Source organism: Centrocercus urophasianus, unplaced genomic scaffold (assembly GCF_019232065.1).
Source record: "Centrocercus urophasianus isolate 14NV4802_14NV808 unplaced genomic scaffold, USGS_Curo_1.0 seq_18, whole genome shotgun sequence".
Classification (NCBI taxonomy): Eukaryota; Metazoa; Chordata; class Aves; order Galliformes; family Phasianidae; genus Centrocercus; species Centrocercus urophasianus.
The window spans coordinates 11,299,347-11,324,133 of NW_024884733.1; the positions used below are offsets into that span (position 1 = coordinate 11,299,347).

General features: G+C 35.2%; 1 protein-coding gene across 1 annotated transcript in view; it reads left to right on the plus strand.

The window, feature by feature from the left end:
• CDC14A (cell division cycle 14A) overlaps nt 1-24,787 on the plus strand; it is a 55,144-nt gene that overhangs the window by 6,666 nt on the left and 23,691 nt on the right. The window contains 5 exon segments of the mRNA XM_042819393.1: nt 3,370-3,445; nt 9,500-9,592; nt 14,757-14,836; nt 21,279-21,345; nt 23,855-23,917. Coding sequence (XP_042675327.1) covers nt 3,370-3,445; nt 9,500-9,592; nt 14,757-14,836; nt 21,279-21,345; nt 23,855-23,917 — 379 coding nt within the window.

The following is a 24,787-nucleotide window of genomic DNA, read 5'->3' on the forward strand; positions in this document are numbered from 1 at the left end:
AATGGTAGTTTAAAACTACTTAGTACATCCATCTGTGGGGGAAATTTTGTGTACAGCTTCAGATTTCTGGGGCAAAGTGTAAGTAGTTCAGTTTGTTTCTGAAAGATAACGTGGTGCCCTAGCCAGAAATTTGTTGATTGTGAAGTTAATACGGAAGTCAATATTAATTTCAGAGACTGCCTGTACATGGTATCCCTTCACTGGTCGTAACTGGGCTCCATCCATTACTTCCAGATATTGAAGTCGTTTATCATTTACTGCTGTGCTGGGGTCAGCCGAATTCAAATACTTGGTAAAGTTACCCTCTTCCTTCCGACGAGGTGCCCACGGCTTGATCTGACTCATGGCGCCTTCATGTGGCACTGCACAGAACTACAGTCAGGAACTTCTTGAGTTTCTGTCCTGAAGACTGTGTGGTCCTAGACTGTATCTGTTTAACATGTTAATTCCCTGGAATTAAGTGCTTGCATGAAAGAGTAAATTAATGAGCTGATCTGGGGCTGGCTTATCTAGGTAGGTGAAAATTTCTCTGATACTAAACAGCAAATATCTGAAATGATAGGCTGTGAGAGCTGATGAGAAGGGTGGTTTGAGGGGTCAATTCTAAGCAGAAACCTATGCTTCTGCTCCCAGGTAGCATTATGACGGTGTTTCTGAAGCACAGTATTTAAATATTCACATACTGGATTTGGGGGTTTTGCTGCTGTGTAGCTGGAGAAGCATAAAGATAGCAAGCTTCCATGGGGTGAGGGAGAAGAATAATTTTAGCTATCATCTAAGTACTTGATTAAAACAAAATATGATTAAACGTCGATTAATACTGTACTTGCACTCTGTTCCTCATATCTGGTTCCCACCCTGTTGCAAATGACTGTCTCTTAACTGGCTTAAGTTTCAGAGATGTGCTGATTCCATGTGGTGTACAAACGTTTACAAGAACGTCTGGATAGAATGAAAATCTGTTACCTATGAAAGAATTGTCAGTGAATGAATACTGGTTAATGGTGACTATATTATGTAACCAGATTTCATTTCTGTGTGGTTTTAAGTTTCTGTCTTAAACTTTGCTGGGTCAAACTCTTAGTTGAGAGGCTGACTCGGTATGCTGTTTCTCTTCATTACTCATTTCCATCCTCTGATTTCCCACCTTCTACTTGTACGTAGCTCTCAAAATTCTGTTCTTAAGAAGAAAATCCGCTGACCGGCTTGGTATTAAATTGAATTCAAGGACAAAAACGGCCTGTTACTCTTAAAGTAGTGGCACGGATAAGATTAAACTCTTCTGTTTAAGCGTGTCAGACATATTCAGTTTTAAGGATATAAAGTGATGAGTTTTGTAGTTTACTGACTTCAGTACAGAGCCTTATGTTATTTGTCAGAGAACTCCTCTATTTGGAGAACTCTGAAATGCTTGTTTCACTTTGCTTCATTTAAAAGGAACATTTAAGCTCAATTTAGTTTGAAGATATATAGTGGGAAAAGCTAAAATTATTAGTGCATGTATCACAACATTGCATCAGTGAAGTCAATGGCTTGTTTTGGCTTGTTTATGCTGCCCCATGGTGTTGTGTAAAGGAATTAGGAGTTGCCAGTGGGTTCTGATATTTTTTTTTCATGCCTATGTATGGGCAGTAATAGTGGTGCACAACTGACTAAAAGTGCCTGTTCTTTCTGTGTTTGGATTTTGAAAAGTATCAGCCAAGCAGTAGTAATACCAGGATGTTAAATATTGGTACTTTTTTTTTTTTTGGCTGTATTAAGAAAAGCATGGAGTGCTTAATTGTAGCAAATGATGGAAAATCACAGTAAATCAGAGAACTTGAGTAGCTTTATTTTTTAGAAATATCTTGTTATTTCTTGGATTAAATAAATAAATCTTTTCTTTACATCCATCAAAGCAGTAAATAATTTGTCTATCATTGGTAAATTGATTGGTGAATTCATTTTGATCTGCTTTTCCTGTGCTTCTGTTTGAGTTCAATTGTGCAGAAAATTAGAAGTGGTTATATGAGTTCACATGGCTGTAGTTTTAGCAAATGGATGGTAATGGAAACCTAAAGCACAGCTGTAGTTCTGTGCTTTAGACGAACTGTGTGTTCAGTAACATCATTACGCTCATCAAAGCTGTATTAGAAACAATTATGTTCCACTATTATTTTTTTTTTTTCCCACCACGATATTTTTTCAAGAATCTTAAAACCCAAGTTCTATTTTTTCATCATACAAGTGAGTTAATACTCTAAAGGTAATACTGGAACATTGTTTGGAGATGTTAGTGCTGCAGAGTGAGAACCTGCTACCTAACACTGTTCACTACAGTGTCTTTAGAGCTAACATTTTTAATTATTGCTTTGTAAAGCATGCTTGTTCTTTTTTCATTTAATCTCTATTAAGAACGTAATGGGGAGTTTTGATTTTAAGATAGCTGTAACTGTTGACCATATCTGACAAACTTATCTTGGAAGAGATGAGAAATTCTAGAAGTTAGTGACTGCATTATTGCCACAAAAATTTTCATTTGTGTTAGTTATGTTCTGTGATCTTAGAGATACCATCCTAGGAGTTGGACAGCTTAGTCTTTGACCCAGCTAATGAGCTACTGTATTTAAACATTATAACAAATGTTTTGTGCTGCCAGGGGTGAACACATTCGTGCTATTATGTGATGTTGTAAAGAAGATGATATTGACATTTCCTCGGTGTGGCAGGCAGAGTGCTTGTTCTGGACAGCAATTGGGCCAATATAATTCACTCTTTTTCACTGGGCTTTTTTTTTTTTTATGGGCTTTTTTTGTTTGTTTGTTTGAGAGAACATATGTTTGAAAGGGATAATAATGGAGTCATAAGCCTTACGTTTAGTGAGAGAGAGAGAGAGAGAGAGCACTGTGAATCCCTGCTGGAAACTTCTATTTTGTACATCAGTTTTCCTGTACTATTGCTGCTCTCTCTCATCCAATGGGCAGCAGTTGCTGCCTTAAGGGGCATGTGAATGTTTAAGGAAAATCTAGAAGAGAGGGATGGGAACAATGAGAAAATACAGAGTAAATGAAGAACTCCTAAGAACTTTTAGTAGAAACAAGAGGATTGAGTGGGACAAAAGGAAAAGCAGTAAAGGATTCCATGTAAGGTGTGTGTGTATATAGTATGTAGCTTCTGGAATAATGGAAGATGAGGTTAAAAAAAGAAGTGGGCTTAGATTTCAGTTACTGCAGTAGCTGAAATAGAGGGTTTATGTGGTGCACTGTGTATATTGTTTACTCTGTATTCCCCAGAGTTTACTGTTGTGCAGTTTTAGCTATCAACACTGTGCATGTTGAAATTTGCTTAGCTATTTTGCATAAATAACATATTTGTTTTCTTTTCACAAAGTTTCTATGCAGATTTTGGACCTTTAAATTTGGCGATGTTATACAGATATTGCTGTAAACTTAATAAGAAATTAAAGGTAAGCTTTGCTTTAAAAATATTGTTCCTATATTATTGTGCTTTCAAACTGAGATAAAACCTGTTTTCCATTTTGAAAGTAATTATTAAGTACTCACTATCTATAGATAATTGCTACTAAGCTTAAGGCTCTTCTTTGCTCTGAATTCTTTTGCCTCTGAAGGACGAAAAAAAAGGGGTGTGCCATCGTTGCTCAGCAGGTGAAGTGAGGAAAGGATGATTTCACTTTTATATTCTTAGATTTGTAATGAAGTAGTAAATAACAAGACTTAGTATGGCTGTGTGGATGTTTCATGGGTTTGCAGCTAGGTAAGTTGGTCTGTTGGTATGGATAGCTTAACAAAAAAACCCACCCCCCTCAAAAACAAACAAACAAAAACCCACAACAAACCACAACAGATATTAAGGCAAACATCTCTGCTCACCCTTGTCTTCTATGTAAAGAACAGTGTGATCTCCAAAACCACAATATTTAAATCTCAGTCAAAAAGTTAAAACTTCGGAGTCTTTCATTTAAATAAAATGTTGCTTGTAATAATGGTGTTCTAGAAAAGTCTTTTACACGTATAAAAATGGTTCTTTTTTTCTGTAGTACTTGCAGAATTGCCACTGCATTCAGTTAGTTTGCAGAAAACTTGTTCTCCTGCTTCCACCCAAGTGTTGTAGATTTAAGGCAATTTTGAGTTGCTCTGCTATAGATGTAGAAAATGTATCTTCAGGTACCATAGTAGCTTTTCTTTTGTCTGCAAAATGTTTGTCCTTGCTTTATGAAGTAGTTGTGAATATAGGAATGCAGCATTTATTTTGGAAGATCATGCCAGCTGAATTTTGTTCTAACACTACTGTCCTGTGGTAAAGCCACAAGCCTGGTGTAGATTGACCTTGGCCAGCAACTAAGCAAACAGCAGCTTATCACACTTGACTATCACACTTGAAGTGTAACTTTGTGCTTTCTACTTAAACTAGAACTATTTTTAATGATTCAGTATTAAAATGTAATGCTTCTATTGTTGCATCATCTGCCCAAAGCAAGACAAGTTGCTAATTGTAAATGGTGTGTAATCATGATATTTTGAAGACCATATATTCTAAAGGAGAAAAATACGGAAGGGAGCCAAATTAAAACTGAATGATTAACTTTGACATTTGCAGATTGGCTTAACAGTAGTTAATGATATTTTAATTTAACTTTCGTATTTTTTGACAAGTTTTAAAAAAAAAAAAAAAAAAAAAAAAAGCAAACTCTCAGTGCTAGGTGTGGAGTACAGATTGTCAGGACAGAGAAATCTCAAGCAGATCAGCTGGGAATGAGATGCTGTCCGTTACTGATCCCAGAGGTTAATTCCAAACAAGTTAATTTTAAACTACTGATGCACAGTAGAGAAGGGTAATCTGATAGTGCAACCAGTGGAAAATAATATCTGAATTCAAACAACTAGAGCTTGGAATGCCATCTGAGTAGTGTAGAAACTCTGGCATGAATAGATTACAGTTTGCCTGATTAGAACTACCTTTGAGATAGGCCAGTAGCTGCTAATGTAAACCTTGCTTCCCTAATGCATAAAATATGTCCTATAGTCTGTCTTAATTTAGATACTATCTGCAGTGGGTAAGCGGGCTTGAAAGGGCTTCATCCACAGACTGAAGCATGCATCTGATGTGTAGATGTAACTGCTAAAGACTTCTGCTCAGCTTCACTGGTCAAGTGCACTGAGTGTGCCTTCCTAATGAAAAGCCTTTGCAAGAAGTGTGGAACAGAAAGTATGTGCTAGGTGTGATAATCTGTGTGGATATGATATTGCAAAAGAAATTTAATGATTTGGAAGGTTTTTGTTAAGTTTAAAATTTATATAAATGGAGGCAGGAGAAATGTGACTGTAGGATCTCATTGAAAATACAAGCAAAACCCCACAAGTTTCCTCTTCAATTCTTTCAACTGCATCTATTTCTGTTTTGGTAGAGGGATGGAGCATGAAGGAGGCAGTTCTGCTCCCACCTCTCCTTTTTGGGCAGGCAGAGAGGAGGAAGAAATGCCTGATTTTAAAATGTTCTACTTGACAGACTGCCACTTTGAACTGTTGTATCTTTGTGCTGACTGACTGTAAGAGCAGTGAATAATTCTGTTCTAAAGAACTGAAGAGTTTATTCAAATATTATTTTTTGTTGTTGAAGGTAAAGCACTGAAAACCTAACTGGCCTTGTTATGTTTGTAATGCTTTGCTATGGAGATATAGACTGAGATGACAGCAAGAAAAAATGCTTGGCAATGCTGTCTTCCTACTTGTTCTCTGAATTCTGTTTGTAATTGCTTAGTCAAGCTTTTTTTTTTTTTTTTCCAATTAAGTTATGAGATGAATTTTTTTCTTCCACTTAAAAACAAGTCTGATTTCATAAAATGATTTAAAGCACTGTCATCTGAGCACATGTAAACTTATGCAGACTCAAATAAATTAAGAAGCAGGCATAATCAGAGAGGGAGAAATTCCTAGGGAAATGATTTGATTTACTGAAGATGGAAAAGCAGTAAGGGAAGATTCTGGCAGGCCTATGAACAGTGGGACTAACATTTCTTATGTGCTGTGTTGTGGTAATTGCTTTAGGACATCTTAGGACATCCGCTTTAGGACAGCTTAAGTTTGAGGCAGATTGCATGTACTTTTTCTTTTTTTTCTTTTTTTTTTTTTTTTTGTAAAACTCTGTTTTACAAAACAGAGGCTAGGCTGCAAGCATTGCATTCACTGTTACTTAGGTGAGTGCATTTGTGTGCATTTATTTAAGCAGTATTTGCATGGATCTGACTTTATTAAACACATTACAGCAATTTCTTGTAGAGCCATGTAAATAAATCTCTCTTGGGATCTTCAAGAAGCAGAAATTAACGTATCATAAAATTTTAAGTAATTTTAAAATGGAAAAAAATATTCTGGAATCCTTTCATACACCAATGAATTAGTTTTATTGAATGAAACAAAGCCTGCTGCACTTCTCTTATAGCTTCTGCTTTTATTAAAAAAGACTGTCTCTGAGTGAGTTCCTCTGAGAAATATCTTGACAGGTACTGCTTTATTACATTTTGTGTTCCACTGAAATTTTCTTATTGGTAAAGAAAAATATATTTTGTATTTCACAGTGTGACTGTTTTAACTTCTGAAAAAATAAGGGGTGAGTTGCAACAGTATTACAGTATCATCCTAAACTGTAGCTATCTTCTGGAAATCTCACTGCGAGAGTCTCTTGAAACATTTTTTGATGCTTCTGAGTTGTGCAGTATTGAAGGAAACAAAATCTCAGGTGGAGTTCTGGAGGCATTTCTTTACTTAAAAACAAAACAAACAAGCACACAAAAGAAAACAAATTCCACAAAACAAGACATTAAAAACAAATGTCCTTAACACTTGTCATTGAATCTTGCCAGAACTAGACTTTCCTCATGAAATTTGGTCAAAATGTCAGCACGTTCCTTTTATTATTTGGATAGGTTAATACCGATACTTAAAGTGTAACTGAGTGAAGAATTTGTGTTAGCAGTAATAGAAATATTCATGCATGCAGCAGGTCAGTTCTGCAACATCTGCCGTGAAGTTTGATTTTTCTGTAACTTGTGGGTAAACAAATAGCGACTGATCATATCCTGATCAACTTTTGCTTTGCTTGCTATGCTGTAGACCATTAATTTTGCATTGCTTTTCAATTCTGTGTTGAAGTTTTATTCAGGATTTTAAAAAAGCAAATTGCACAGTTGTGTAATCATAAAGATTTTAATCATAAAGATTAAACCCTCACATTTTTGAAATTGAAGCAGTGATAATGCTCTACTTTCATTTTTATGTTTTGGGAGCATTTAAGGTGGGCTATCACTTCTTGCATCTTTCTAATACAAAAATGTTTCAGAACTGGACTGACTTGATATATCTGTATGACAAAGAAGTCTGCTCTGTAACATAAAGCATGAAAGATGGTCTTTTTGACTAGAACTTACTTCTGGACAGCTAGCAACTGGCACATACTTTTTGCACTTTCAAGTAGTATTGCAGGTGAACCATAAAGCAAGGATGTTTTATGTTACAAGGAACTTTATGTTACAAGGAACTTTGCTTTAAAATAAGTAATAGTCAACAAGTTATAATTGAAGTTCTGTCACTGTTGCATAACTACTGTGATGTGATCCCACCCACACGTCATGGGTGGAACTGCAGTTAGAGAACACTAAAATTAAGAAACTGAAGAGGGGGAAGAAAGGAGGAATCTTAAAATTTTGACAAGTTTTAATAAAAATTGAAAGCTTTGCTAATTAAATAACTACTTACTCTCTGTATGTTTGTGTGTACACAGAGAAATGTTGCCATTGATCTCAAGATATGACCTCTTCTAATCAATAGTGATCATCCCTCTTGGGAACTGTAATCTTATTTAGATGCACTCACTTGCATTGGTTCTCACAGCCTATGTGCCTATGGAACTGTGGGTAATGAGACCAGCTTGGAATGTACTGTTAAGTTGCTCTGGAAGATACTATTTCTCTGGGGGGTGGGAGTAAGTACCTCACTGTGATGCATACAGCAGTTTTCTCCTGGTGCTTTGGAGGTGCCAAATTTGATTCTGCAGTTAAACCAGTTCCTACAATTTGCTACAAGAATAAGGTGAGCTTTCTCTGTAAGTGAGATGCAGTGCTATGAATTAAGTAACCAAAACGCAATCCTATGGTTACTTTATCTCCTGCCACCAAGTGTCACCTGTGCCAAGGGCAGGAGAAGAAAGTAAACTTGAAGTGTCAAGTAGGAGTTTGAGTACTGAACTTGAGTAACAGAGGCAGTTCTTATAAGGGCTGCTGTGAAAGTAATGCTTTTTTATTTCATTGTTCTGACCCACAACACCAAGGGAGGGATGTCAGTGGTAGGGTGGTAAGGGTGAACTTTCCAAACAATATTCTCATACATTTTACACTACTGTAACACCATAAAGTTAAGAGTGTCTCAATCAGCTCATCTGTGTGAATTGGCTAGTGGTGGAGGCTATGTTGGAAAACAGCATTTTGTACCTGAGAATCTGCTCTATCAAATAGTGTGATTGTGCTTTTCGTCTTTGAAATAAATAGAAGGCATTACTTTCAGAGCAGCCTATGTAAAAATGTTGCACAATTTTTAAAAATGAAAATACTTTTCAAATATTTAGGAGTGAAGTCTGGTACTTCTGTTGATGTCTTCCTCAAACGGCCACTGTACCACAAATCTACCTGGAAAAACTCATGTGATAATGTTGCAAAATGTACTTAGAGTAGAAATTCATGAAGTAAAAAATAATTTTTTAAAATTGCAATAAACTGTCTAGTTTCCATTTTTAAATGAGTTTTCTCTTTAGCTTTAAATACTTGCAGCTTGTTCTTATTGTTCTTGTGCTCATTGCTCTTGTTCTCAATGGCTGTTTTGTCCACAGAACTCTGACAGAGGCTTCTTTTCTTCTTACGAAAAAAATTGCAAGACTTCCTACTTTATTCTGTGCTTAACTGTTGTTTTTTGTTTTTTGTTTCTTCCAGGCTTTTCACTTGCATAGCATTTTTATAAACTTATTATTGAAGCTTTCAAAATATGTTGTCTGTTACCCCATATGCAGGTAGTATAGAGGAAGATTGTTGTTTCGTTGGAGTTTTTCCTCAGAGAAAAAAAGTTGGTTTTCTCCATAGAGTTTGGTACTGAAGGCATTTAACAAATGGGAGAGCTTAACAATTGCAATGCCTTTCAACAATAACCCTAAGCTATTGTTCAAATATTTACATTAGGAAAAGAAGCATTTTATCATGACTATTTTGATTGAACTGCATTTTATAGTGTATTTTTGCACAGCAAAACTAATATATTTGCTCTGGAACAGCAAATGTTTCCCTGCACTTTTATCTGTAATGTAAGAAGATTGTCCGTAGCATCAGTAACTTTTGCTCCTTTAAGAAGCTCTCATTTACATGTCAGTGATGGAAAAACAGCCTCTGAAGGAATTTTTAAAATGTATTCTCAGTAAATATACTGTGTGATTATTTAAAAATTATTTTTCTTTTTAACAGTATTTCAGTCTGTCAAGAAAGAAGATAGTTTTCTATACCAGTTTTGACCAGCGGAAACGAGCAAATGCAGCTTTTCTAATAGGTGCATATGCTGTAAGTACTGATTGTTGCTTGGATACTTTTAGCCTTCCTTAAGAAATATTTCTTGTGTAAATGAATGTCCCAGGGGATGGCTCCTGAGGGAGGTAGGCAGGCAGGTTGTCATTTAATTCTCCTCTAAGCTCAAATTCTCCTATTTAAGTGTTAGACAAGCCTTATCTTTTTTACTTGCAGAAGGAGTGGCACTGGGACATACATGTTTTTCCCATAGCACCACTTCCTTGAATGTCAAAAAATACAAACCACAAACTCTAAAGCTGCTAGGCTTAGGATCAATTAATTCTTAAGATTACAGTGAGATTCATGCTGGAGTGGGAGAAAGCTTTCTCTTAAAGCCTTTAAGTTGTAAGACCAGACCCATCTTGTTTTTTGTTTTTTCTTTTTTTTTTTTTCTGTTGTCTGCTGATAATAATGGAGGACCTGATGCATTTCAGCCCTGTAATATTACAGACTATGAGCAAAACACAGGGCTATCTTAGGTACACAATCCCTACTTACTATGATATCACACAAATCTTGATGATCCTAAGCTGAGACTTGCACAGCTGCTTGTGTGTTGTCATAGCAGTCAAGCTCAAACTTGAACTTTCACCTTCCTGCTTTCCTTTCCAGAATTGAAACAAACTTGTGGAAAACTTAGAAGGTTTGACACTTTACACTGTTTGAACTAGCAAGCTGCTGGCCCTGAGCTGGCATCCGTAGGGTCAGCTGACTTGTGGAGGTGTCTGTTAAGTCAGGCTGTGAACTGTGTGTATATTTTTTTCAGGACTGAGGTCTTGCTGAAAGCAAAGTTGAATAAACGCATATGATTATACTGAAAGTCCTTAGGTTGCACATTCTTGCAATGAAACAATTAAAACATTTTGCTGTGAGCATGGGGCTAGTGTATAAATGCAAGGAAGAAGATCTATTTAAATTGAAAGATAAGGGAAAAAATAGATTTAAGTTAAATTTTGAAAATATTTGGGGTATATTTTTAATCCTGGGAGTAAATCTGATGGAACAACTCCATAAAAAGAAGAATAAAAACTAAGTGGCAGACAAAGGCAGGTAACACTCTTGTGGTGAAGGGGAAGGAAAATATATTTAATAAAAAATAAGTCTGAATGGAATGATTGTTTATATTTTAAAACTACAGGGAAAGCACTCATTTGGCACGTATAAACTGTAGCATCTAATTTCTTTCACTGGTTTGCTCTTGTCTGATCCTACCTTGACCTCTCAGTACATCCTAGAAGAATTGGAATGGCTAGAACTAGCATTTTCTGTTGTCTGTAAATAATGGGTTAAAAGGACCTTATAAGCATTAGCTAGACCCAAGGAGAGCTACTGTTTGTTAATAGGTCTTGCAAAGCCAAGCTTTAGGAACAGAAAGGTAAGGAGATATGTAAGATATAAGACAGGTCTCCAAATTGGGAACTCATCAGCTAGATAAGACTATTCCGTATTTATGGTATTTAAGACATGAAATCTGGAGCAGTGGTATACTTGGTAGTCTGAATTTGAACTGTTCTTTCAGCAGCTAAGAGGATAAGGACACACACTGGCAAGGGGTAGAAATCAGTCTAATGAAAATTGTGATGAGGAGCACATAGCATCTGTACCATGATGTGACTGCATATGCACTCGTAGAAGGTACCAGGTGGCACATCATACATAAGAGGGGAGCCTTATGTGTAGAACAAGGTAAACCAGTGTGCCAGGACTGCAGGCACTTTTAAGCCAGCTTAGTATATGTTAAGCTGCTTATATCTCATAACTTCTGACATCTGCAAGCAATCCATGTGTGCATTTGATACCATTTCTCTACTGTCAGACTAGTAGGTATTCTGCGTCCCTTCTAATTGTTAGAAGATCTAATTATTATCTTCTAATTATTAGAAGATACAATGCATTTATAGTAATTCTTTACTAATATGGTGCTGTCAATGCAAAAACAGAGTCCAGTACCTATAAACAATTTATTTGCAGCAGAGTCACTTTTCAATTAATCTCAATTTAATGTAGTATTGGAAAACAGTTTGCACAAAGGTATCTGATATTATGTAAAATTTTCAACCCAGAATTGTATCTGTTGGTGTGTATTTCTAGACTTGCCAGTGTAGCGAAATTTTGCACATCCTTTTATAGTAGTTGATTATAATGCCAATAAATTCATAACATTTGTGTTCTAAAAAGTTATTTATGAACCATCTAAAATCTGATTTGTATGATAGCTATATTGTTGTTTTTATCTACAGAAGTTTAAATTCTATAATCCAGGTGTATCTGTTTCATCTTTGGGAAATGATATTTGCAGTTTCAGAGCAATTTACCTCTAAGGGCATTGTTCAGTCACATGCAGTAGTTGTACATTCTTGGATTATATAATAAGAAGATTTCTGATAATCTAGTCATACCTTCAGTGAAGGACTGAAGTATAGTTGGTGATTCGATCATTTGATTTTATGTATGCACTCTTTAATTCAAGATCTTCTATGCTTGTCTTGGTTTTGATTACACGAGGTTCTGAGGCCAGGAAGTCTTACAGCTTTGAACTCTTTCGATGTGTGAAAGTCAATTGAGAAAGCTTGTGTTATTTGTCCTGGTGCTAAAATATTAAGTGCAAAATGAAACTTGGAAAATAGTGGATCATGTTCTAGGAATGGGTTTCCAGTGCTGATTATGCAAATTAAACTGTTTCTTTAAGCAGTTTCTTAGACAAGTTGAACTGAAAGACCCTGATAGCTATTAAAATATTTTAGAATAGTCTTAAGTTTGAGAGAGCTTAAAATTTTGTTCACAGTAACTTCATTGTTTGGAAATTGCGTATCACAAAGATGCATCTTCTATATTTTGGTTTCTACAATAGACTTTCTGTACACTGATTAATCATGTCCTGTTGCTAAATTAATGTCCTCATTCATAAGAATTCTGCAATAATTACTTTCGTCATAAAATTAAGGAGAACAAATACTTCAGGTCTTTCAGGAATAGAAGGGAAGATTTCACTGGTCTTACACAGAAGGAACTCAGAACTACTAAATTGCTGGGACTAGTGCATAAAATGTTGTGTGCTGTCAGACATGGGGGTGATACTGAATTTTGCGAAGTCCAATCAGATTCTACAAAGTGTTAGTATTGTTTTGCTTATCTCTTAGTATGTTTGGAGGCTTGTTTTAGGGTTGTTTGTTTTTTTTGTTTATTTTTTTAAATATTGTTTTCCACAGAAGTTAATTATTTTAAAAAAAAAAAAAAATAGTTTTAAGATACTGTTACAAGTACTTTCATGCTTACTCAAACTAATGTTGCCTGGTTTGACTCAACACGTCCTTAATAGTTTTTGTTTGAAACTGGGAGAAGAGGGATGGAGGCAAGAGGGAATAGGTTTGACTAAACTATACTGCAGAGATTGCTTGACTCCTCACTTGTCAGCAGAGAAATCACTCTTGGAGAAATCGTGGAGGACAGTGTGTATTCTCATGTGTTAAATGGGTGAGTTGGACAGAGGTGGAGTGTGCCTCTTTCCGTAATGTTAAGGTGTTCATTATGTTGTTTTTTCTTTTTATTCTGATTGGAAGACAAGGAACCCTTATTTGACTGTGTTCTCTACTGTCTGAAAAGTTTTGAAGCCTCTGTGGAAGAGTCTGTACCCTTACAGCTACAGTTCTTCTAAGATCAAAACTTGATCAGTGGACCAAAATCTGCCTTTTGAGTAGTCCTGGTGAAACACAACACTTACTGTGACAAGCTCTGAAAAGAAATCCACTAAGCTCTTTTTCCTTTTTCTAGCAGGTGGGCTGGTCATATTTCTTGTGATTACTTATTTTAGTACTGATAGCTTTCTGTAATGCCAGAGAAAAGCCATCAAGTTCTGAAGTTTATAAGTTTTATCAGGTCAAATGAAATTGAGAAATGGTGAACTAATATCATCATCATTTGCCTGCCATTTGCAGGAGTGTTTTTCCCTGGTTAAAAAAATATAAATTACGTTTCTGAGTCCTACCTGGAGCTGTAAGAGCTTGTTCTCTCTGAATCTAAGTGTGTTACACTACTGTTCAAGTAGTATTTCCTCCTTTGGAAGCAAGTACAAAGGCCTTTCAGTTGTGGAATCATTTGTAACTTTTTAACATCCTACAGAATATTGAGAATTCTATTAACTTGAGATACAACCCTAGACATAACACAAATTGCAAGCGTTCTGAGAATGGCTGCTGCTTACTTCTGTTTCGGTGTGCTCAAGGTCAGAAGTTGAAAATCAGAGCTTTCAGGACCTATGTTTTTGTTAAGAAAATGATTATTAATGCCTTATATTCCACAGTTAAATGCACAAAGTGAAAGTAGGTGCTGTCTATAAGCTGAGTTGCAGAGAAATGTGTAGGCAAGTTGTGTCACTTAGTTTTCAAAACATATTTGCAGCATACAAGGTATCACACCAAACTGGATATCTACTTATAAATAATGCACTTAGTATGTATTACAAATTGGATTTATTTTATGAGCAATTTTACTGTTCACACTGCATTTGGAATGCAGTGAGGTGATTTCATCTTATGATTGTTGACTGTGGTGTTGAACCAGTGGATCAAATAGTTTTTAGTGATATCAGAACAAGCCTTGCTTTAGTATGCCACATTAACTATAGGCTGGTCTCATAATAACAGGTTCACTTGCTGAGTTTGACATCTTGTTTGCTTGGGAGTGTTTTGACAATTAGGAATCTGGACCCATTTGTGTTGGAAACGTTTCCTCTGAGCTTTTGTAGGGAAATGTTTCCTTTTTCAACTACTATATTTGTTTTGAATCATCTGAATTTGGGCGGAGAGCTTCTAGTGTAGATGCTTGTTTTGCATCCTAATACAATGGTGCATCTGTTTTAAAGTCTCCCAGTTGGGGCAGAGTGAGACTTTATAAAAAAAAAAAAAAAAAAAAAAAGTGCAGATTACACAACAGATGCTCACAGTAGTTCCCCTATCTCTTGATTTTTGAAGCTTTCAGATGATGTGGGTGTGCTTTTTTGACCTGCAGATAGCACAGCAGTTGCTTGTTAAGCTGTATGGAATACTTTCTGAAAAAGTTTAGTGGTTTGGGGGAAACATGCAAATACTTAATGACTCTTCAGGCTCAGGGCTCATTTATTTATTTTCCCCTCTTCGCCCCTTCTTCTCCCTCCCTTTAGGTAATATACTTGAAGAAAACACCAGAAGAAGCATACAGGACACTTCTGTCTGGATCTAATCCACCATATATTCCATTTAGGTATGTGAGCATCACAAATGGGCCTATATTTTGTTTTTGGAATTTGCTAAATATGCTTTTTTTCTAAATTCCTCTCCTTTCCTGGAAAATGGCTTCATGTCTGACATGGAAATGAATGTGTAATGCACAGAATTTTCTTTCTTCTGATGGAATTATTTGCTTTGCTGCTGGAAAAATAAACTGTTTAGACTTACTTTAGTTTTACGTGATATTCCCAGTTTTGCAAGCTTTCAGATTTAAAAAATACCTGTTAGCATGTTTGTGCTTTAGAATCTAAACTTTACTTTGATGTATCGTGCTTTACTATTTAGAATTCTAATCTTCTCTACTGCTTAGCAGCTAACCTGCTGGACTTATGTAGATGATTTTTTTTTTCTCCTGTTTCATTTTCTCAGTGTAAAAGAACAACTGCTGAGGTTCAAGTTAAGTTGCTTTGCCTTTGTTTTCAATGAGTAGATGATTTCTAATAATTTTTATATACTCTGGAGCAAAGCAACAAGTGAAATACTTCACCAGAATTTTTCCTTTTCTTCTGGAGGTTACAATGCAGCATTTAAATGGAGTCTAGAGAACTGCTTCTCCCTTTCCTATCAAATAGTGCTGTCTCAGTTGTTCGATTTAGGCAGGAGATTAATAACAATCAAATAGTATTTTTCATATAAGAGTTTTAATAACTAATGCAACCTAACTTTTTCAGAATCTTAGCTTAATTTATTCAAACCTTTCTTTAAAAGCAAAACTTAATAATGTAGGAAGCCAAACTTTTTCAGTAGTGTAGGATGTGTGTTACCTGAGAATAGCTTTATTTTGTTCATCTATTCTAAAAAACTTATTGTTCAAAATTATAGTAAATTGCTATGTCTTTATGTTCCTTCTCTGCTTCTTCCTTTGTCAAAGAAAAAATTAAGATATGTCGAAACAAGGTACTGACACAGAAAAGAATCTTCATTATTAAGTCCTGAAATTATAAGACAGAAAATTTAGGAGCAATCGTCTTTTTCTTTCAGAACAGTTTCATGCAACCTTTTGTCTTCAAGGAAAAAATCTACTTACCTATACCTTGCAACCAATCCCTTATGAAGATGCAAGTAATATAGTAGAAGTGCTGTCTCTGCTTGACTAGCTCAGAGCAGTGAGAGTAATTGACTGATTTCTTGTGAGACTGGTTAAGAACTACAAAGCAATTATGTTAAATAATTATTTAACTTCACAAAGAAAATTAGCATGATTGTAGTATTAATATATCATTAATATTGCAAGTATCAAACAAGTATTCACAGCAGAGCCAGAGTCAAAATTCACAAGATTCTGTTCCAAAATAGAATAGTTAGCTACTCTGGGGTCAGAAAAGGAGAGGATTGAAGGGAAGTAGTCTTAAGCAGGGCCTTCCTGATACTAAAGGAATATGGAGTTGTGAAGTTTAGGGGGAATTTTTCTATATGCTGGAAGAAATAAACATCTTGATTTCTTGAATATTTTTTCTTATTTGGTGTCAGGCTGGAAAGCACTTAGGTTTTTTTTTTTTGAGGGCATTTTGTACTGTGTCAAGTCTTGGCACTGGGTAAAAGCCTAAGAAGATTCTGTTACCTATGTGGTGTAGTTTATCACGTTGGGAAAGAAAGCTTTCTAATCTAGCTGTACAGGAGGTGAGAAAAAGAGGAGTGAGGAGATAGATTTCTTTACTTTAAAAATATAGAAGGCTAGGTAGGAAATAGGGAGTCTGGAAGTTATGGGGTGGGAGTTGAGGTTATTTATGAATTAAATTTGTAGGAAGAGGCTGGAATAAATACATAAGGAGCTTAAGAATTACTGGGGCTGAGAGAAGGACAAGTAGATTTTGTGAGGGCCTGCAATGGGGCAATCAATGTTAGCTGGGAATAGGAAAAAAATAACATTTCTTTCTTGGTTTTCCAAGACTTATCAAATGATTTTCAGCTGTGTTCTAAGATACTTCTGGCATCTCTAATACAAAATACAGCGTGATACAGAGACTTGAAGTGTATGAATCTGAGCTGCCATATTAGGTACTATATCTACTTGGCTTCAGATTATTCTGTGCAAAAAAACCAATCTACGCAGTGAGGAAGCTTGTACTCCTGCACAGGTAGAGTCTTGAAAAAGGGCTAAAATGACTTTTACGTAAAATGAAAATCAATACCTGAGTGCCGTCTTCTCTCTTATTCTAAGATCCGGGGAGGAAATAACTTGGCTTATTAATGATTGGAATTCAGGTCTTACTGACTTGAGTTTACACTTTGCAGCCTGGCAGTTAGATGTTGCATAACTCATGTAGTACAGCTTATCTGTGGCATAGTCTCAAATGTAAGAGTTTTATCAGTGTGCAGTGATCAGAGGTTCAGTGTTACAGCTAGATTATTTAACAGGCTTGTTAATTTGATATGTCAAGTGTCCTCTATTTGGGGAAAAAAAACAAAACAAAACAAAAAACAGACAGCTTTCAATAGGTAGAAGCCCTGTAAGACTGTCAGGTTTTTCTGAGGCATGTTTACATGAAAATATCACTGGGAAATTGATCTACTTTCATTGAGCTCAGTGACCTCAAAAGGCCTTAATCGGCTTAGATCTTCAGCTGGGTTTTTCATCTGAAGGCAGCGTCAGTGAATATCATTCATGGGCGGGAAGAAGTCAGCATACTCCTCTTAAAGATGTATGAAAACTTAATATTTTTTTTTCTTTTTAATGGAAAAACCAAAGACAGAGCAGGAGGGTTAGGCATGGCTATATTTGAGAATCTTTCATCTTTTTTTTGGCTGATTTGCTAATATTCTAGTCTATTGAAGACTTTGTTCTCTATCCTCTTGCTTCCGCTTAAGAAAACACCACTAACATCATTTTAAACCATGATAAAAATCAGCTTTCTACTGTAAAGCTGTTTTAGATTTTCATTTCAATCTACTCTGACTTCCTACACAAAAGGGAAAAACAGGCATTTTAACTTAGTTATATTTCTAGATATGGCATGAATTTAACTTCAGTTTTGCTTTTTTTTTTTTTTTTTTTTTTTTGACATTCATTTCTTTATTTGCAAGTTCTGAGAAAACAATTTACTCTCTTATTGATGGCATTTGGAGATTTGATGAAAGAGAAAGCATTATGCAGTATTGAGGTCAGCTCTGGTAACTGGGAAATCGGATGTGGGATCTGCAGCTCTGTAATACCAGCTCAGATTCATGCTACATCTATATGTGAGAAATACATGCATATTTCTGATATTGAAACCAAATAGAACTGTCAGGTAATAGTTGGCAAAACACTGTTAGAAAGTCAAGATCATTTTTTTTTTGATCAAGATCAAAATCTTTTTTTTTTTGGCCATTAAAAAAAAAATAATAATACTGTAACAAAACACAGAATCAGCCACAGAAATTGGAGCTCCCACAGTGTAATACAGTGCAGGAGAAGTCTGTGTCTGCTCTTCTCTGTTGTTTGGTCAGAAATGAAATCTCTTTTTTTCTTGTTTTCTTTAACACATGCTTCAGAGTTAAACAAGAAGGTATAGCACTGTAAATCCAAATTCCTCTGTTTCCATCAGTGAAACTCTCAAAATGTCTTTGTACATGCATAAGTAGTTCCAGCAACTTCTAAATGACTCATCTTTTAAACATGATTTTGCACATTAGTTTTTTATAGAATCATAGAATGACCTGGGTTGAAAAGAACCACAATGATCATCTAGTTTCAACCCTCCTGTTATGTGCAGGGTCACCAACCACTAGGCCAGGCTGCCCAGAATGGTGAGCAAAGGAGAAGAAGTAGGAAGAATGTGTGCAGTTAATTGTAGTTTCATCTAAAACACTATTTCTTTGTAGTTAGTAGATTTTTTTTTTTATTTAAAGTACTCTTTCTCATAACTCTGATAGTGTTTGCATCTGGTTTTACTGTTGCACAAAAGGTGGATCACTGAGAATTTATTGCATTTTATGCTGCTAAAATTATTACTAATTACTAATTATTATTCTGGAACTTTAACAATGGTGACAAATGCTTCAATGAAATGCATAATAGTGGCTCCAGTACTATGTAATTGGCTTCTCAGATTACTGTGGTGTGAGAGTAGTTATATTCACTTCTGTGAAGGTTACTGCTATTTCTGATAGAACCCAGCATTTCCTGTGCTTTGGCTGCAACCGCTCCAGGCAGCTTTAATCTGAAAGAGTGATCAAGTGTGAGAACAGGCTGCCACAGAGCTGGAGTCACTGCCCCTGGAGATGTTCAAGAAACATGTTGTTTAGATGTACTGAGGGACATGGTTTAGTGGGGAAATACTGGTGGTAGGTGGATGGTTGACTGAATGATCTTAGAGAGCTTTTCCAACCTTGGTGATCCTATGATTTTTTAGTGATAGTCTTGAATTTTTACATGAAATCAAAAGGAAGGAGAGTTTACACGAAGAATGCTGAAGTTGAGGTAGCTATTCTGCTACCTCAATTTTTTTTTTCCAGTAAATTCTTTAATTTAGCAATGTTTGGGAAACAAGATCAAATTGTTCTTTAAATACTTACACAGATTTGTAGTGCTGTGGCGTGGCTTATGTCTTCTGTTTCTGATCCAGTGAAAAAACTCAGTAACTCAGCCAAGTTCCTTTGCTTGAGGAGGAAGTTATTTAGGTGATTGGGGAAGGAAATGTGTTTTTGTTTTGCTTTAAACAAAGAGGGAATAAAAACAGTGACTTAAAATATCTTAGGCAACTTCCTATAAACAAAAATATATTTTCACTGAGTTTATTTGAAATGCTCAGCATATTAGGTCAAAATAAGCTTTTTTTTTGACTAAGGTCGGAATACTGAAAGTGTATTAACTTTAATTTATTCCACAGAATTGTTATCAAGTTGATAAGGAGATTGAATATTTAAAAAGTTGCTGTTCAACTTTGTAGCAAAATGGCAGAATATTGGACACTGTTACAATTGTGTCTTCTATTCAGATTTCGTTAAGTACTTAGTTTTGTGTTTGCATTGTCTTAGTTTTTTGTTTGCTGTCCCTCTTATCAAACTGTAGTAACTTCTAAGTATTTTTGTCATCTATATGTTCCCACTTCGTCCCAATAATTTTTTTTTGCTCAGATCTTTTTTTTTTTTTTTGCTGAAAAATTTGTGCAAAAAAGAAAAAACTTCTCTCTGTGAAAAATAGATAGCCTTTTAAGCTTATTGCTTTCTGTTGTGATAAAATCTGCTTATCCAATACAGTCAAAATACTTTATAGCTTTGTATCTTGAAAAACCTTGTCATTAGTTTTGGATGTTAAATATTTACTAACATGTTAAAATTTCTGTTCTAAAACATTGTGATAATTATTTCAGTTAATAATCTAGTAACCTGGCAGACTTTCTTGAGTGGCCTGCCTGTAATATGAAACTGTAGTTCCTGTAGCTTCTCATTTTCCTAAAATATGCATTTTCTCTGAACCTTACTTGCTTGAGACTTCTCTATTATTTGCTTGTAATATGTGACCAGTATTCTACTGTTAGAACTCTTTTCAGATTAAAGGACCATATCAATACTATAAATTCCATGCTACTTACAGCAAGTAGAGTCTCAAAAATGGAAGTATCTAATGAAAGAATTAAATTTTGAATAAATTACGGATTAAAAATTTATGTCTGAAATCCAGAACTTTTACTATTCTGATAAATTGCATTTCTTAACATCCTCAATAAAGTAGTTCAGAGCAAAACTGTAAAGTATTTATTCAGTGACTGATTTGGAAGTCTGCCCAGGCAGAACTTGTTAAAATGCAAACTGATCGGAAGCAAAGCTTGAGACGTACTTCTTTTATTTCTCCAATTAGTGTTGCTGTTATTTTCAGTGGTAGCATTTGTTTTTATGTTGGTGTCTCTTCCTTCTCAAATATATTTTGCTTTTTAGTGTTGTTTTTTTTGTTTTTTTTTGTTTTTTTTTTTTTTTAAGAGAAATTGTTTTTCTAATGGCAGGCCCAATATCAAGTAACTTTCAGTTTCCTGTCTTATTAATTTATAATCATGTTTGGAATCACGCATCAAAATGAGAGCCCTGAAGTGCAATCCAAGCTCGTAGTCAGCTTATCTTTTCTTTTTACAGAGGAAAACTTGAATAATTTTTAAAGCAAGTTTTGCTTTGTGTGCTACTGACCTTGTGCAACTAAAAGAGAATAGCAAAGCTTCCTGTTTGAGGAGAGCATAAATAATTTGGTCCAAGGCCATGTGGGTAGCTGACATGTAAACACATACTGAAAATAATTTCAGTATTGTAACTGTGCTCACACTGAGCTATATCCTTGATAGAGGCGTGCTTCAGCATGGAGAAGCTGGTAAGCAATGTATTCTAGGAACTTCCATGAGAGTTCTCCAAGAGGACTGAATAACTTGATGATATTCTATTATGTGCTATCTTTTCCTGAGCTGTTAAAAGGATACTTACATTAAATTAATTTGTTGAATTTATAGGGATGCTTCATTTGGGAACTGCACCTACAATCTCACCATCTTGGACTGTTTACAGGGAATCAATAAGGTAATCACTCTTTTCCTTAGAAAAACAGGTTTAAATTGACTTTAAAAAAAAAAAAAAAAAAAAAGCAAAGTACACTTAAAATACATTAGAAAATCTGTTCATGAAGCCTGAATTACTGAGAGCTCTGAGTAGTGACAAATGCAGAGGGTTATGTTTTACTTAGCCTGGCTTTTCGTAGGTTTTGTAGTTCACCTTAAATAGGATGTGCAAAAATTCCAGTCCCAGCTGGATAGAATTTACAGACTTAGTGCGCTAAGTTATTTATGAACATTGGTAAAAGAGAATAGCATAAATTGATTAAACTGAAGTCTTATGGACACATAGGTATTCTGAGCACCTTTTAATACATTTTTTGCAGGTACTTGGCTTCACTTGGTTCTTTTTTTTTGATGCCAGTATTTTGAAAATCATTCAAAAAGAATGGGAACTAACACACCTTCCTGGTGTTTTAGCATGTTGCTTTCAAAATCTAGTCAACTGGCTTTTTAAACCTCTGCTATGGTTTCTAAGTACGTATGATACCCAATGTAAATATTAGAAACCTACCAACAAAGTTAGAGAAGGATAATTGAAATTGCTAATTTATCAATTGTTAACTGATAACTTAAATTGGCCAGATGAAGGGATGAGGCCCTGGGCAACCTCGTCTGGTATTAAATGTGGGGGTTGGGGGCCCTGACTGTGGCAGGGGGTTGGAGATGCATGATCCTTGAGGTACCTTCCAACCCAGCCATTCTGTGATCCTGTGCTATGTTTGTGGTTGTGATCCTGGGGAAAATTAATCTAGTGCTGCTTTAAAAAATAATAATAATAAAAATTATTTTACACTTCATTTGGTAACCTTATACTACATTATATACTTTATACTGTAAGCAAAGATCACTTCCTGTTCACCTGAATTCCTAGTGATCTTGGTGAGAAGAACAGATTATATAAATGGTTCTGTACTGATACTTTGTAGACTATTAGTAATTCTTAAAAGAATGGCAAAACAAGTGTCTCTTAAAAAACTGAAAAAAGGACAGATAAAGCTTAATATTTTTAGTTCTCTGGGGGTGGGAAAGGAGCTGTCAGTTAGCAGTAAGACTCTAATTTGTGTGGCATTCTACAGATCCTGATGCTCTGTGAAGCATTCAGGAGCAGTCAGTATAATATATCTGCAACAAACATGTCAAGAGGACTTTGAGAATCAATTTTCCATCTTTTGTCTCCATGAAATTTATTATTGAATCTTTGTCCAGTTCATCTACAAAAGTAAAAACATTTGGAGCAGAAACTGTACGGCTCAGTCTAAAGTAAATTTTAATCTAACTGGGTAAATTTCATTATTCAGATACACCATACATGTATGTATGTGTGTGTGTGTGTGTGTATATATATATATATGTAATTCAAGGGGTTTACTTATTCTGGAGTGCAGCCATCCAGCCATGCTTAAATGAAATAACAATTTTATAATCTGCTATTTGAAGAAACCTCTCAGTATCTTAGGTATCATGAGAGATCCAGTCATAAGACTGAATTGTGTGTTAGAGAAGCTATTTTGTTTTTGCCTTAACAAAAAGAAACAAGTCCTTAAATTTAGCAAATAGTGACAAATATGCTAAACAATAATGTGGTATGTTTTTAAATCACATTAATCCTAGAATGTTGTGCAATATCTATACTTTTCAGAATGTGTTAGATTCCATATAGATACAAGCCTCTGAAATGTATTCCAACTATTCTTTGAAAGAAACTTGTGCAGTGAACTCCTTTGAGTTCCTAAAATTGCTTTAATATGGCATTATACACAAACTGCTGGTATAAAACTGACATAGTTATTAATAGTAAAGTAAATGCTAAATAATAGTAAACAAAATAATAGTAATCAAATACTAAGCAATTTATTTCAACCCTATTAATAGATCTTGTAAGTATAATCTTGTTAACTTCATTCAATCAGTGGAATATGTTGGGGAAAAATGATATTCACAAATCACAAGGTTCAGCTTATACTTATTACTGCTATCTGTAAAGCTTTATCCCTGGGTATTATAGTGATATAATCAGAGTACAACATTAAACTTAAAAGCAAACAAACAAAAAAAACTCCTTAATGTTTTATGTTTTGATATGTCCAAAATGCTGAAAAACATACTCAGCCTAGAAATTATTGAATGAGAATATGACAAAAAGGGAATTACTTCTTAATTTGTCAGGTGCCTTACAGGAAAAACATGTAGTCAGATGGAAAGACTCAAAGATTTTAGTGATGTGCAACAGATGTATGTTCATCATCATGTCTTTGAAGGAGAAATGATGAACCTGCTGTTTCTGGACACTGTTACATTTTTTTTGTTGTCTGTGTTGTTGATATGTGCAAAATTTAATGTCGTCTTAATGTAAAGACTTCAGCAAGCCAAAAGCACAAATGTTTAGTAATTTCATTTTAATTCTCAAGAACAGAACTGTAAAATGAGATTATAAACCATATTTTAAAATGAACTGACACCTTGTTGCCTTTTAGGCCTTACAGCATGGATTTTTTGACTTTAAGACTTTTGATGTGGATGAATATGAACACTATGAGGTTTGTACTTTTAATGTGTCTGATTTGCCTAAAATAATTTAGAATACATAGTACCTCACAGCTTTAAAATGTATTGCAAAAACACTTTTATTCAAGTAAATCATAGTCTTTGTATGTTCGGTAAGTATGAGAAACCACACCATTCCTCTGCTGTTTAGATATCCAATGGAGGCCTTAATATTGGCAGATACTGAAACTCGGTTCTGTCTGTGAACAATGTGGAAGATGGGTATCATTACAATGTGATGCACTGAAACACTGTAGGCAGCTTCTTGAGATGCTGCAAATTCCACATGTTACACTTCTTTTATAGCCGTATAGATGAAGCACATCCTGAGCTTTTTTTCATCAGATAGGAGTAGATTAATTAGGATACATCCAAAATATTTACCTAGTGAAGTTGTGAAATGCTAATATAACATTGATTATTCTGCCATCTGTCTCACAAGTGAAGAATGCCACTCTGGGTGCTGCTAGGCCTTTGTTCCTTAACTTATGCAAACATAACTGGTTGAGCTCTTTCTACCTCTGTCTTCAGTAGTGCTTTTCAAGCAGTGTTGCTGTAGAGAACATTTGAAATATACCCTTGCTGCACCTACGAGCCAGAAATCTGAGGCTCAAAGTTTGTATTCATCTGCTCCAGAATACTTGGATGGCCTTTTGTCTCTTATTTGCCACACTTCAAAAGAAGGGAGAGTGTTTTTAAGGGAGTCAGTGACAGCAATGTGGTTATACCAGAATTCACTTTTGGATTTGCCTGAAGTTCTTGCTGTTGCACTGGTTAGTGGGAAAGATATATAAGCTAAAGATGAACTGAGCATTAGAGTATGTATTAAGCTCTCTTTTTAGAGTTCATTGTGAATTTATTGT